General features: G+C 41.4%; 1 protein-coding gene across 2 annotated transcripts in view; it reads left to right on the top strand.

Annotated features, from left to right (window-relative positions):
• The first annotated feature begins 25 nt into the window (after positions 1-25).
• The window catches only part of LOC102382751 (SLAIN motif-containing protein-like), a 38,775-nt gene continuing 23,318 nt past the window's right edge, over positions 26-15,482 (top strand). The window contains exons 1-2 of one of the 2 annotated variants that reach the window (XM_006032182.3): positions 26-358; positions 2,408-3,149. In XM_006032182.3, coding sequence (XP_006032244.1) covers positions 2,431-3,149 — 719 coding nt within the window. In that variant the 5' untranslated portion in view covers positions 26-358; positions 2,408-2,430. The remainder of the gene's footprint in view (positions 359-2,407; positions 3,150-15,482) is intronic. The other variant, XM_014523963.2, reaches the window with a different exon arrangement.

The raw sequence follows: 15,482 nt of genomic DNA, 5'->3' as shown, positions 1-15,482 counted from the left end.
CCGGCCGCGGCCGCTTCTCCCGGCCCGATGGCGGCAGCCTCAGGTGCGGGGAGTCTCTGCATTTTCCCCGCGGCTCCTGCCCAGCGCCCTTTATTTCGCGGGAGCTGTGAAGGGGCCGGTTTTTACCGGGGCGAGGCATCCGGTGGGCGACGCCTCTTATTGCGGGGACACCTGCTGCCTTGCCTGGGACCTGCCGGGTCGCTGGGGGACAGGGGCAGGGGCAAGCGGAGCAGGCGGTGCTGCAGGGAGGGAGCCTGTGTGCGCTCCTGCGCTTGCTGCTCCCTGCTTTGTGTGGCACCCTTTCTAGTTGGCTTCCAGCATTGAACCAGGGACCAGTGCGCACCCGAAAAACTAACAGGTACAAAAGAGGAACGTTAAGGAAGCCTAAGGGGTAGTATTCACATGCAAGTGGCACCAGGCTGGAAAGCAGGCATCGCTATCCCTTTGATTTTTTAAGTGACTCTTAACTGCAATCCTCTGTGCCCAAGAATGTTTCTATGGGTTAAATGTGCCCAGGTCTCATACCACCACCTTGAAATCATGTTTTCCCAGCCAAAGGCAGCTTATATCGAAAACTTCCAGTAGTGGCAGATAACATAACTGAAGGACATTACAAGGAGTTTTCTTTTTTTTTTTTCTTTTCTTGTGTTTCCTTTGTGTATCTGGCAGCACTTTGCATGTGGTACTGCTTCACTGTTTCCTCCATATGCTTGGGCAGTTTCCTTGGATATTTTTTTTCATTGTAGATGTGAAGTAGTTATGAATAGTTTTAAAATGATAAATTGCTAGAAACGATGGAAGATGTGCATTTTGCACAAGCATCGCTGTATACGTTTTCAGAAATCTGTATACGTGGGCACTTTAGGGCTCTCAGAGAGGTGGTTCTGTACACACCCTTCTTTCGGTCAACACAGGCACAAGATAAACGGGAGCACTTAACCACAGAGAAGCAGAGAGAGATTTTTCTTCCTAAAACATGCCAGTCTATAATCTGAGGTTTGTTATATTTCATTCTTTGCTGTGTTTGCAGCAGAGATCTTGCCTCAACTTTTTCAACTGCAACAGCAAAAGCATTCCAGTGAAAGCACTGCATGTGATCACTCTCATGTGTTCCACCATAACTGCTGCTGCAGTCTTATTGCCACTGATCTACCACCTTCTTCCAAAGTCCAGAGAAATGTTTTCTGGGTATTTTTTTGAGCTTCAAGTGTTAATTTTATAATTGAGCCAAGGCTTTTACCAAATCTTCAATGATTGCATTGTCTGAAATTAGCAGCTCAGTTGCTCTGCTTCCTGACTTCCTTCAGTCAATGCCTTTTTCAATGTATCCATATGTAAACAGGTGGAAGTTGAACTATTGTACCCAACCACATATAAGGAGACTGGTTTAATCTAATTTCTAACACAATGTTTGCACAGAGTAACCAATTTGAGAACAAACATTTGATATTTTTTCTGAAGCATGTCTGCTGTTAATCTACTCACACTGCACAGGTTAGACTCAGAATCATTGAAAGAAGGACTGGAAGGGACTTGTAAGTCATCAAGTCCATTCCCCTGCCATGGGCGTGAAGAAATTGGGCTCAAATTAGCTCAATGAGGTGCTTGTCCAGCCTCTTGGTACAGTTGCCATCCCTGGTGGTGTTCATCTCTTTTGGGATTGTGTTCTAGATTCTTGTTACCCGTACAGACAGACAGTTTTTCCGTATGTCTAGCCTAAACTAGCTTGTGCCCATTGGTCCTTGTCCTCCCAGGGGGTGCTTTTCTGAAAAATTGCTCTCCCACATCCTGCTGGTCTCCCTTGACATATTTATAGGTGGTTATCAAGTCACCCCTCAGCCTTCTTTTACCCAGACAGAACAAACCCAGATCCTGAAGTTTCTCCTCGTAAGGCTTATCCCCCAGGCCCTTGATCATGCGGGTGGCCCTTCCCTGCACCCTTTTGAGCTTGTCCACATTCTTCTTGAAGTTCACTTTACATGGCTTGCAAGGATAGGAGTGTTCCATTGATCATTTATTTTAAAAAGGCTAATTTTATTATATGCTTGAAGGAGACAGTGGAAATAAGTGGTTTCTGCATCTCTTGTGACGCAACTTATCCATTTACTTCTATAAACCTAACATTACAGTTTATAACTGGAGTTTCAGTTCAGAAAGTGCTCTAAAGCCAAAATTATGCTATGTACATATATATGTTTTTTACATTTATAACTGTTTTCAAACTGACTGATTCATATAATCAGTAGCACATACCCTTTAAATTCAAACTCAGGTTATTGTTGCTGTCCATGGTTCAATCTCTTAACGTGCCAAAGGTTGTTTGTGTGTGTGCTGATCTAAAGCTGTGGTTTATTTAAAATTGTATGCATACTCTTGCATTTAATCTCATGTATTTTTTATTTCATAGAGTGAAATTGTGTGTTCTTGAAGATGGTAGTTCCTGGCAGTGCACCTGTCATACAGCAAGATCATGCTCTGGAACCTGACCTGGGGCAGGATTCAACAGAGAATTCTGCTATGGGTCCTGACACAGAACCAGGTGCTGATCAGGTGGGTCCAGAGCTGGAGGAGGTGCGAAAGCTGCAGGAACTAGTGAGGAGACTGGAGATCCAAAATCAGCAGTTAAGAACTAGAAGCCGTAGAAGTGTGCTCGGCACAAATGCTCAGAGCCAGATTGACAGTGGCGTGGAGAACCATGATCCAGGTCTAAATGGAATGGAAATTAATAATAGTATCAACGCTATCACTGAAAAGCACGAATTACAAATAATGGCAGATCTACACAGCAAGCTAAACAAAATAAGAACAGAGGAGGAAGAGAGTGATTGTTTAAAGAAAAACATGATTTCTGAAATGCAGTACTGCAACAATACTGCTACTGAAAAAGTGTCTCCTAATTCAGAACACACAGATAATACAGAAATACTGTATAATGATGTAAGAGTTAGCTGTCCTTCAAGCATGGATAAGAGTAGCAGTATGGAGCTTGGGGAAGACCTGATCACAACAAGTATTGATTCGTCAGTTAAACCAAGTGAAGAGAGTCCCAATAAGAAGAGTGACGATCTAGGAGACCTCTTGAATGATACTGCTCTGGATGAAGTGGAAGTGCTAGAACTAGGGAATTGCAATGATGAAGAGGATTGCTGGTATGTATCTCAAAGCACCAGATGCTATAAAGGTTTGGTGCTCCTGTGTTAAAAACTAGTAAAAGGAATTAGGTGGTTTCTGTATGCACTCTCTTCTGGGTCAAGAATCCAGTTGCCACTGGCTGTTTCTGTTTACCAGATCCTGTGCTAGGATGAAATGAGTGTAATTAAGTCTCATTATTCTTGATCTGTTAGACTAAACTGTAAGGCTTTTATTCTTGTTTTAGTTCTTGGTATCATGACAGAAAGCATAGAAATGTATATAGTAAACTTGACAGAAATATGGCCTTCACATAAGAAAGGGAGAAACATTTCATTTTTTTTTCTAATTGTATTCGTAATTCAAATATGTAAGCATTCTATAAAAAGAAGTAATGTTCCAAGATCTTAGTTTTAGGTGTGTATGTTTGTTCCTCATTTGTTATCCAAGGCATTCACACCCAGATATATTTTTCCCCTAATAAAACTTCTCCTTTCTTTGGAGAGAAAATATAAACCAATTACATGTAATCCCTAGCTGACATTACTTTGGACTCTCAAGTTAGCAGCCCAGCCTCACTTACAGTAATTTTTCAAAATAAAAATTGGCTTGCCAATTTCACTTGCACTCTCTTAACAAAAAGACATTCCGAAGTAACTCCAATTTTTTTGCAGTAGCTTTGCCTTTATAAGTAAGCTATTCAGCTTAGTACTTCAAGATTTCAGCACTGTATTCAGAGTACTGGGTAAAAATGAATGTAGTTTTATTACTGTTGTGTAACTGCAGACAGGCAAGACATCAATTCTGTAGTGAAGATGCAGTTGCCAAAATAGTGCAAGATTAGTCTTAGATAATTAATGAATTCTAGACTGAATTGTATTTCTAAAGGTAACTTAACAAATTTATAGAAACCTTTTTATTTAGCATGTTACTAGAGAGATCAGTGCCTTAATGACATCAGTTTATAGTCCAAATCTGAGGTCATCTTAGAAAATTGAAGGGGTAATAATTACCTTCCAAATGACCTAACAAGAGGGATCAGTCACCACCAGTTTGAGGAGTAAAGGGGATTTGATCCAGTTACACTTCTGTTTATTCCATTTTTAATATTGATCATGCTGTCACTTACTAGCATAATGCTTCAGTGTCTTGACTGCAGGCAGATATTGCAAGATAACATCTCTTATTTCCACTGGTGGTCTCCCTCTGAAATATTTTTTCTATTAATAGGTTTAAGTTTCTCACTGTGTTATCAGTATTACTTGGCCAAATGCCATTTAAGTAGTGTATTTACTCAAATAATAGATGATCCTGATTAGAAGATAGCCCCTGATTAATTAGGTTCTTTATATGGAAAATTTATACATTTGTTACAATTTTCCAGGTGTAGAATCTAATTATTGGTGGTTTGCCTTAAATTTGTCCTCCTCCCACTGCTACAGCAGGGGGAAAAAATCTGGGGGGTTAGGTAGCCCTTTGCTTTCTGCTGCCACTCAACCTTTTTCTCTGGCAGCTCCTTCCCCCTCTCCTTACTGTTAGACTCTGCTCCCTTTGGGCATATCCCCAAATGCAGGGGCATTCATTTCCTGTGGTGCAAATAAAATTGCTGTGGCGCAAATAGCATTGGCACAAATTTGTGCAGCTGCTTTTTTGCCATTGCATACGCTCCTGCACATGGGGTATGCTGCTGGGTAAAATGCCCTGCTCTGGGTAAACAGCCATTTCTTCACTTCTCTTGGCTCCTAGTGTGCCGGAGAAGTTGGGAGTCATCTAAAGCAGTGGAGATGCTCAGGGTGGCAGCCAGAGCATCTCCCTGGAGCATTCAGCCTCCAGTTGCTCTGGCACACGCTCTTGGAGGATGCGCCGCACCACTATTTTTGGAGCTTTTTTTTCTTGATACCAGGAGTTCCTGGTATCAAATTTTGGTGCTGCACTTTATCTAGAATTGGAGCATGTTACCTTTTTTTAGAAACTGCTGAGAATTTTAACACAGATACTCTATAAATACACTTTTGAGCGGCACTTTGGCACCTGCTTATATACTGCAAACTCTTTTTTTTTTGTGCGCACACTCTCACTCCTGTAACTTTACAGTTCCATATGCATGATAGTAGTCCAAAGCCAAAGGCTCATGATGTACCACAGGGGCTGTCAACCGGGGGTATGTGTACCCCTGGGGGTACTTGGGAAGACTCCAGGGAGTACACTTTGTGTTTGGCTGCTGGGGGACCCCCTGCTCACTGACTGGCCCCCAGGGGACCTTCCCCACCCCCCCCTCCACATCTGGAAGGGGGTACCCACCAGGAGGGGTATACTCCTCAAAAAAGGTTGAAAACCCCTGATGTATCACATCATTCATTAGGCTGGGCCCCTCCAGAGTCAACAGCATTTCAAGCCACAGTGACCCCACAGCTTAGTACTGCTCAATATATGTGTGTTCTCCACAAAGGAGCCATGTGTTAATTCACCCCCACTCCTGACTGGAACTGGGTATTTTTGTCACAAGTCCTAGAATGCTCCAAAAATGTATGGGTAGATGAGGCACATGGCAACCTAGTCTGGCTCCATCTCATGTAGGGTGGGGCCACACTAATCATGCACCAAGCTGAGAGAGGGGCTAACAGAGCGAGTCTGGGTATGTAGTATTATGGCTCATGTAGCAGTGCCCATTATGTGCGGTCCCTGTCATCGATGGGGGTGAGGGAGATTGTGCGTAATGGGCACTACTACGTCTTATTCAGATGGGTTGCATTTACCTATTCTTGTGGTAGGTTCCCATCATGTTTGTCCAGTGTGGCCCATGTGTTTATAGTCATGCTCAGTGTTGGCTGCATTTAATCAACTTAAGAAAACCATAGAAAATTAGGGTTGGAAGGGACCTCAGGAGGTCATCTAGTTCAATCCTCTGCTCAAGGCAGGACCACCCCCAACTACATCATCCCAGCCAAAGCTTTGTCTAGCCAGGTCTTAAAACCTCCAATGATGGAGATTCCACCACCTCTGTGGGTAACCTGTTCCACTGTTTTACTACCTTCCTAGTGAGAAAGTTATTTCTGATATCTAACCTAAACCTCCCTTGCTGAAACTTGAGACACTTGCTCCTTGTTCTGTCATCTGTCACCACTGAGAACAGTCTAGCTCCATCCTCTTTGGATCCTTCCTTCAGATGTGGACTTTAAAGTAATTTAGTCACTTTTATAACACAAAAAAAAAATCTCTGCGCACTGTAACTTCACTGTACATCACAAAGCCAATTTAATTGGAATTCCATTAGTTTAAAGAAAATGAGTGTCTGCTAATAAAAGTAAAATCTTAAGACAGATCTTGATTAGACTATTTGGCTTCTTACCTTGAGTTCTAATTTAAAACTTTAATTTAAATATAAGGTATCCAAGCACTTCTCACTAACATTTATAAACTGAGATTTACTGAAGAAATTAGTTGTTTACTCATTTTACTTCAGAAAACTCTAGGATCACTGTATCAGCCATTCAAAATGTTCCACTGAGATGTACAAATTAATATACTCTTGCTTTCTCCTCAGCTGTAGCTCAAAGATGGCTAGACTTATTAATTTACTAATTTAAGTCTTTACAGAAAAATAATCCTAAGTATAACAAGAGAGAGTCATTTACTTGGTAGCATTGTTAAAGAAAAGGTAAAGGAACAGCTACACTTTATATAAAATGCTGCTAAGCTACAGTAAAATAACTGTTTGTAGTAACACCTACACCGTTTTCCTTTTTGTTTTGTTTGCTTGACTTGGTCAAGTTCAAAACATTCACACATTTTAAAATTTATGTCCTCGGCATGTGTATACAGTAAAAAGACTTAGTGCCAAGATCAGTAAAACTTTTAAATATTTTATTAAACATTTCTTAATTTCAAGCAAAAACCAAATTACATATGCCTTTGAAGCTTGCATACTTTGCTTTCTAATGAGTGTCCCTGACCTGAGGGGAGAAAGAAATGATGCAGTGCATAAGTACTTTAGTATTTTCTGCATCATAAATATGTAGTCCCATTGCCATAGGATCTACCTTATAAACACTAATGAGTTTTTTCCTTTCAATGCTGTTGTGAAGTAAGGAAGCATTAAACAGGGGAACTACTGCCCAGTAGTGAGATGATGGGAAAGTGCTGTTTGTGGATTTCTTAACAGATCTATCTTTGTCTGCAGAGTCAACGGGAATGTTTATAATGCCCTCTTTCCCAATGAAGTAATGGGGCTTTGTTTACTCTGTATTTGTTTATTTCTAATTACTTTCAGGTTATCTCACTAACTAGTTCATCTACTGACATGTGTAACCTCCAAGTCCACATCTGCTCAGGACTGTGCTTCAGGAGGCTGTTTCTTAATCCAATGTTATACCTAATCTTTCTGGAAAGGCTTCTTGTTATCAAATCCACACTTAGGATCTTGCAAATTTAGAAAATATGTGAACTTAGTGTAGTTTTAGTAATTTTAGAGAACTTTCAGTGCACTCTGTTACATAAGCTTAGTTCCTCTACATTTATAAATTGCAATAAAAATTTACTAAAGTTACTTTACCCTAGGGAAAAAAACAACATTTTTATATAAATGAGTATCATCATATCAGTTCAGTTGAATGTTTTGGCATTGTGTTTGTGCCACTGTTGTGGTTTGGCTTTTTCTAACCTTATATGCTCCTACAAATTTCTCTAGATACTTCCCTGCATCTTTAGGCACCCCAATACTTTGTAAATCTGTCCCTTTAATAAATTAACTCAGTCACATTTAAAATATGATGATAGAGAGATTAAGAGACAACCTTAAGCACTTCCTATGCAGGTAATATGTGGAGCTCTGTTTATCTTCTATCTCAGCTTTGATTTTGACATCACCTTAATTTTCATACCAGTGTAACTCCCCTGGCTTTGGTGGAATTATTGCAGATTTAAAATAGTACTTTTGTTTATAGTATATATAAACAAGAGATCAGAATTGGGTTTTTTGTTTAGTCGCATGAAAAAGTTGAATGAGTGTAAAATGCTTCCAGTCAAGATGCAGCGTGGATTAAAAATGCTATCACTGGTTTAAATTATTACAGCGTACAAGGGAATAGTGGCTTGGAACCCTTAGTTTGCGGTTGATCAATACATTTTAAATTATTTAAAAAATGTTGTACCAAGTAGAAGAAATATCAAAAATGAAATCTAGGGTTCCAGTTGGTAGCATGAAAATGCATAAAGAGTAAAAGACTGGTGAATGTTCCTTTTCAGATGCTAATTTCAAATTATGAATAGTTCAGATTGCCTTTTTACAAACAGGATCAACAGCTTAATCCAGTTTACTTTTTAAAACAGTCATTAGAAAAAGACATTTTTCAGTGGCTGCATATAAAGAAAGGATTGTATTCCTAATCATGATGGAGTGTGGTTTTCTAGTTTGAAAATACAACTCTAGGAATCTAACTTTATGTCCTCAGGTAAATGTATTTGGGAGGAAAAAGTAAAAGTTCACTGTGTTCCTCAACTTTAAAATCTGAGTGGCATGGTGAGGTTCTTGAAATGGGATAAGTATGTGTGTAGTAGTCTTTGAAGCTTTAATCAAACGCTCTTTTATTCAGCTTTGTTCATTTGAAAAAAAAATAAAAATCTGGTACTGAATGCAAGTTAGGAAGCCTCACAGGACTAGAAATATTTGATATCAAATAAAATACATTTGACAAAGGGTTTTTTACATTTATTTTTAATGAACTCTTGTGTTTGTATTCTTTCTCTTAATGGTGGCTTGCTTTCTTGCAACAAATGTATGAGAACCTAATCTCAGACTAAACCAGTTTCTATTTTTGTTTTATGTTAAGCCACTAATAAAACTAGTAGTAGATAGGAGTACTATGCTTGTGAACAGTTGTATTTACCCTCAAAACTGCTTAAAAAGCTAGGTAATTATAGTTGATCTTTGGTATTTCTTGTGCATAAGTAGGGCGATATGTGCTTCATCCATTGCAGTGGTTCTCAACTCCCATAGATTCAGGGCACCCGTTGGAAAATGCCAGCTCTTAAATTTCACTTTTTTTTACTACAAAAATATAGAAGAGAAATTTTTCTGTTGGAGAGAATGTAGAAAGATCACAACCAGCCAGAACCTCTGGGTTTATCTTGTGAATTTCACTTGCACACCTGGAGGTGTTAACTTTGTGCGGCACCTTGGTTGAGAATCACTGAATCTGTTAAATGACTTTTGCATATGCTTTGATGCCTGAAAAGAAGATGGAGGAAAAGCAGAATTACTTAATTTTACAAACTTTTAATTTTTTTAATATAGTCTTTTAAAAATCTAGAGAATTATATAAGAATTTAAACCAGAAATTCTGTCATGGCAACATCATGATACCCATATGATTCACTGCACAGATCTCTTCCACTTTAGCTCATGGATAGCGTAACTGATAGCAACAGTGGATTATCATCTCCTAGGTCAGGGGTGGGCAAAATACGGCCCACGAGGCCCCTAAAAAAAAATGTAGAAAATTAATATTTCTCTGCCGTAGGTTCCTGTGAAAAATGACAGGAACCAAGGGCAGTAGGACCCAGGGGAAGCCCGGTGGGCTCCCACAACAGCGGGGCCCACCTGGTCCCGCCCCCCAGCCGGAAGCCCCAGCCATGGTTTCTGGGCTGGGTGCATGTGGCTGCCTCGGCATGGCAAGCTCAGGTAAGAGGGGGGTGGGACCCCAGGCAGGGAGGAACGCGGGGGGGAAGCGGCCCCTCCATGCCCGGTGCCCTGTGCTGCAGCTGCTTGCAGCTGGCATGGGGCTGCCTGTGCCTGATCCGGACAGCCCCATGTGGGCTGCAAGTGCCTGCAGCGTGGGTCCCTGGGTGGGGGAGGGCGCCCCCCCCCCGCATGCTCAGCTTTTCCCTGTGCTCCTTCCCTGCACAGAGAAAAGTGGCCCCTCGCCTGCCCCATGGCCAGCGCCCTGCGCTGCAGCCACCTGCAGCCTGCAGGAGGCTGCCTGTGCCTGTTCCAGACAGCCCTGCACGGGCTGCGAGTGCCTGCAGCAGGGATCGCCGGCCATGGAGCAGGCGAGGGGCCACTTTTCCCCACGCTCATCACCAGCTTCCCTACTGGTGAGCAGGGGGTCGGGGCTGAGTGCTGCCCCCTGCCTGTACCGCAGGGCTGGGAGGCACTGGAAGTGAGTGAGTGGGGAGCCAGCAGGAGCATGGGGCCAGTGTGGGTGGGGCCCAGAGCAGGGTGGCAGGAGTGCGGGGTCCCAGCTGGCAGGGGCTCTATGGAGCCAGGCCAGCTCCCCCGTCCCTGCTGGTGCAGGCCAGCCTGGCTCCACAGACCTTTGCCGGCCTGTGCCCCGCTCTGGGCCCCATCAGTGCTGGCCTTGGGACATTGGTCCCAAGATGGTGACCCAGGGGGTGGGGCTCCTGTCAAGGGGTGGGGCTACCCATGAGGCCCTCAACAGCCTGCCAAAACTGGGTAAGCAGCCCTCCGCCCAAAATAATTGCCCGCCCCTGTCCTAGGGTACATGCAATAGCATGTTGTGAGAGGTGTGCTTTGCCAGTGGGAACCAAATGTGTTCTGTTGATAGCAGAGAACTGATGCAACTGATAAATGCTTGTGTTCAGTTCCAAGCTCTGACACAAGCTCTTAAGTTTGTTTCCCTAAGCTTGATACCTTCTACCCTCTCTCTTTCTGGAACCTTGGCTTGTCCTAATTTCGACTCCCGAGGATTCTTATCCCAGTTTTGCCCCCTCCTCCCCATCCCTACCTAGTTCCAGGGTCATTGGTTTACTTGTTCCCTGTTTCTAGTCGGTCTGTTTTCAGACACACTGCATTTGAATCAGGTGACTTCTTTCTCTGTACTGCCTGAGTGCTTAGGGTGCTGGTGACCATCATTAAGTCAAGATAAGAAACAGGCTTCCCCAAGTAGATGTGATATCCTTTATTGTGATATCTAATAAAAAAAATCACAACTACACTGGGGTCATTTGACCCCAGTACTTTTTCCTGCCATGGCAGGACTTGATGATCTGCTCAGGTCCCTTCGGACCCTACCAACTATGAAACTATGAAACCGTGCCTGCCTGTGTCCTTAGACCAACATGGCTACAACCAAAAACCCAGCAGATTTAAACACATCTTTAAAGTTTTGGCTGAGTTGTAATGATTTTTACTAGTTATCAGTCCTGCTATAATAATCAAGTTGGACAAAATTAGAAGAATAAAGAGGTGTTATTCCTAAATGTATACATTCAAGCAACATGGGCAGAAACAAACCTTCCTAACTCTGGTCTTTTGATATAGAAATTTACTTGTTATGGTGATTTGTTTTAGCATAGTGTTAAATTTTTTACTAAATTCTTTGACTTAAAATTCTATTTTGAACACCTTTATAAATGTTTCCAAAATAGGGGCCTCTAATGATTGGCTGAAACAAGTGAGAATGAAAGTTGATATTGGAACCATAAATGCTAATGGAAGTAATAAATTTTGCAGCTAGGTTGCTCAAACAAACAAAAAAAATACATAGGATATTAAAGTTACATTCTATATTTCATCTCAGTTTCTCTTAGAGTAAGGGTTCTGCTATGCAGATATCTCAGTGTATTGAGTCACTGAAGCCCAAGATCTGTCTGTAAACCTTTTCTTATTAATTAAATAAATAAATATAAATACAAATATATTATTGCATTAAGCAGACAGATCATGCTCCTAGATGAGTAGCTCTTTTAAGTGTAACAGACTTTAGCTTGGAAAATTTTGGATCTCTGTAGCTTAATTTGTGTTGTTGTTTTTTAAACTTGCTTGGGTTTTTTAATCTTTTTTAAACAGTACTCAGAATGTTGTATCTGTTTGTGCCACATGTAATTAGTCTGCGTGGAAGTTGGCTTCCTTCCCTCTGTTATCAAGCTGCATGAAAAACTTTCTAAATTTAGGGAGAGTTAGAGTCCTTGCCCTTTAGTGCTTGAATGATTTGCTAGACTGCTACCTTACCTTCCTAATACTTGGATAGGACTATTGTGAGAAGGACAAGAGCTGTAAAAGTTCTTTTTATATAACTTGCCCTTTTCACAACAGTCCTATCCAAATGTTTTTGGTTATTCCTTACAGTTTCTTTTCTAATTTAAAATTGTGTAATCCTCATGGGAGGCATCTTTTCCAGTATGTTATCATGCAAACCTATAGTACTTTGTTAGTATCTTACAAACTTTCAGATATTTATTCCAATCATTTAGGAGAGACAAACTAGTAGAACTTTGTTTGATGACCTCCTAATGAAAGTGTAGCTCAGGGAATAGGACAAAAATTAATTAATTTTGAGAGCTAGGACTGAACACCCAGCTTCCCTTGCTCAAGATGAGTGTCCTATTAAACTACAGAGATAACTTAATCTTCTGGCCCTGTGACTAGCTTTCTTGGCTGCTCAGTAGCCCAGCTTCATCAGAGCCATTTATTAGACTTGTAGTTAGTGATCTCTTAGGGTGGATGGTATGAGTGTGTATCTCTGCAGGCAAAAGGAGGGGCTCAGAAACCAGGTCCCTAGTTCCTTCAGTAGTGCTCTAACCAGTAAACTGTTGCACAAAAGCTGTGTGGGAATACAGAGACTACTCAAAAACAATTTTGTAAGCTTTGGTTCCCGTCCCACAAACATGAGATTTTACATGTTGGATTTATAAACTTCACCGAACCATTTAGCTGCCCCTGAAGCACTCAAGAAGGATACACTTTATAAATCTAAATTATATCTATAAATTAAAGCACCCTATATTGCTTTCCTCTTGCATCAATATATTATACATTTTTCTAAATTGGGATAGATGAAACACTTGGATTGTTTTAGCTATTAGCAGTCTCATAAACTTCAGTGAAGGAACTGTGGAAATGTAAGCTTATGTCTTGCCAACTTGGGTATATTGTTTCCAGTTTAATTTTATTATGAATTCTGCATTGCAGACTTCATTTAAGTTTGAATCTTTATTTGAAAAAAAGCTCTGTTTTTGTATTTTGGTAGTGATCTTACTGTGGCTTGCGACAAAATAATCTTTTACTTCCATCCAAAATTAATTAGATGTTGTCTGTATGTTTTTAGGTCAGGTTTAAAACAGTGTCAACTTGTGGACAGTTTATATTGGTGCAGGTTTTAGGGAAACTTGTCACTGGGTTTTTTCCTATTTTGTTTTTAATTTAGATGTAGTATTTTAAATAGCAGGGACTGCTGAAAAGTTTCACCCATTCTCCTTTGGCAGATAATTGCAAATATAAGGCAAATAAAATGCATATCAAAAGTTAAACAGCTGTTTGTGCATATGAAAACCCCCTCCTGAATCCCACCACATTTTTTTTTTATTTAAATTGGGGCAAGACATTTTTTCACATTGGTAAATAAATAACTAAAGCTACTACTTGTCTCTTAACCAATGTCATATTTTTTTAACAATATATTGTATGTGAGAAATACTGAACAAAGTATAAAAAACACAAGTGGAAACTAAATACATTTTCAGCTAAGAATTCCTTTAGGTTTGGCTGTGCAAATCGTTTTGTATTTAATGGGTTGTATAGTGAGCACTCTTTTACATCAAATGAAGAATACAAGCTTGAAACTTTAATTACGTGAATGTCTAGAATAGTACTAAAGATCCAGTGTAACTTTAATTTTTACTTGAACTACCAGAAATAAGGTTAATCAACTTGACTGGACTTAAATAGCAAGAGTCCAGAACTTGTGTGCTATACCAAAGCTAGGAAGACGCAGGATCAGTTTTCTGGTGTAATAACAAAATATTGAATTGGATTAGGTTTTTGTGGTAACTTTTTTTTACTTGATATTTGTTAAACCAAGGGACAATTTTTTGAGAAATAAGTTGGTTTATGCATATTTATGACATTTCTTAATACTGTATATTTTAATACTTTATACTGTATTAAGTATAATACTGTATTATACAGTATATTTTTTCAGAGCTTACTAGATTGAGGGGGTTGGGGAATCCAACTGCTGGGTGTGAGCCTGCAGCTGGTCTCTCTTAGGAAAGCCCTTCTTCCTCCCTCCTGCCTCAGCCCTGGTGCTGTTTTCAGAATGGGAGCGGGGGAAGGGAACAGAGGTGAGCTTGTTCTGGGGTTTCGCCATTGGCATTGGAAGGTGGAGTGCATAGATTGGAGCCCGTCTACTTCAGGTGGGACTCTAATACACCCACCCTACCCTCGAGAGCCAGCTGGAAAAACCCCAGACTGAACTCACTCTGCTTCCTTTGCCCCCTGCCTTTCTGTGCTGAGGCAGCACAGACGCAAGTTACTGAAATGCTCTGTTTTGGGGCACCTTCATCTGCATCCTCATGCAATGAGGGTTCAGAGCTTCATGGGATTGAGCCCTTTTAAAGCACTCTGCAGCCATGCACTTCTGTTTGGTCACTGCTGTAGAGCACTTTCAGGGGCCAGATTGGGCAAAAATGTCACTTCTGTCTGCATCTGCAGTGCTTTGTCTGGGGTAATTAGCCCTACTAAGAAGGTATATTTGGAGGGAGTGCCACACTATAATTAGGGGTGGCCCTGCAGAGGTTTAGACTAGATGACCCTTTGAGATACCTTGCAATCCTAATTTTCTGTGATGACTCTGTGACTAAAGCAGTTTTGCTTCTAGGGCAATTTATACACGTGCCTTTTTGTCCCGTGATGCACTGGAGATATGCTGCTTTCGTCACTTACACAACTGTATGCGTCTCAGCACCAGGTGCTTTTCAAAGCACCCAGCACTGCAGCACTTGCACGTGTAAAAAAGCTCCTAGGCTAGGGACAGACATTACACACAAACTGGTTTAAGAGATCATAAACTGGTTTAAACCTGTAACAGAACAGACATTCAGTGCACATAAACCATTTTCAAAATGGCCAAAACTAGTTTGAGATAAACCTGGTTGAATGTAGTATCAGACTTAACTGATTTGGTTCAAACTGGTTTATGCAATGTCTGTCCCAGACTTCTTGCTGGTTTAAGATAAACCAGACACCCCCAGCATACTGGCATGCTCTCTGGGCTGGACAGGGCTCTCTACTCTGGCTGCAGGCCTGGGCCCTCCCCTTTGCTCTGTAGCCAGAGCAAGGACCAGCCCTAGCAGAGACACCAGCCGGCATGACCCCATTAAGGTAAAGTGGGAAGGGAGGGGGTTAATTCTTCCCTCCTTCATTGCAGCTGTGGTCAGCCTGTCTACTGGGGAGCAAAGGAGAGGGGGCTGCAGCGGTGGCCCCTGGAGCTGGTAGACAGGATGGAACTGCAAGGAAGGGACAGAGGGAGGAATTAACCCTTCTCCCTGCCCCTTCACCTTAACGGGGCTGTGCTGGGTTGGTTGTCCCACAGGGTGGGGAGAGGGGCTCCGTTCCA

This window comes from Alligator sinensis, unplaced genomic scaffold (genome assembly GCF_000455745.1).
Source record: "Alligator sinensis unplaced genomic scaffold, ASM45574v1 scaffold27_1, whole genome shotgun sequence".
Lineage (NCBI taxonomy): Eukaryota > Metazoa > Chordata > Crocodylia > Alligatoridae > Alligator > Alligator sinensis.
The sequence above is the reverse complement of the archived record's forward strand: the minus strand, read 5'-3'. Positions and strand labels throughout refer to the sequence as shown.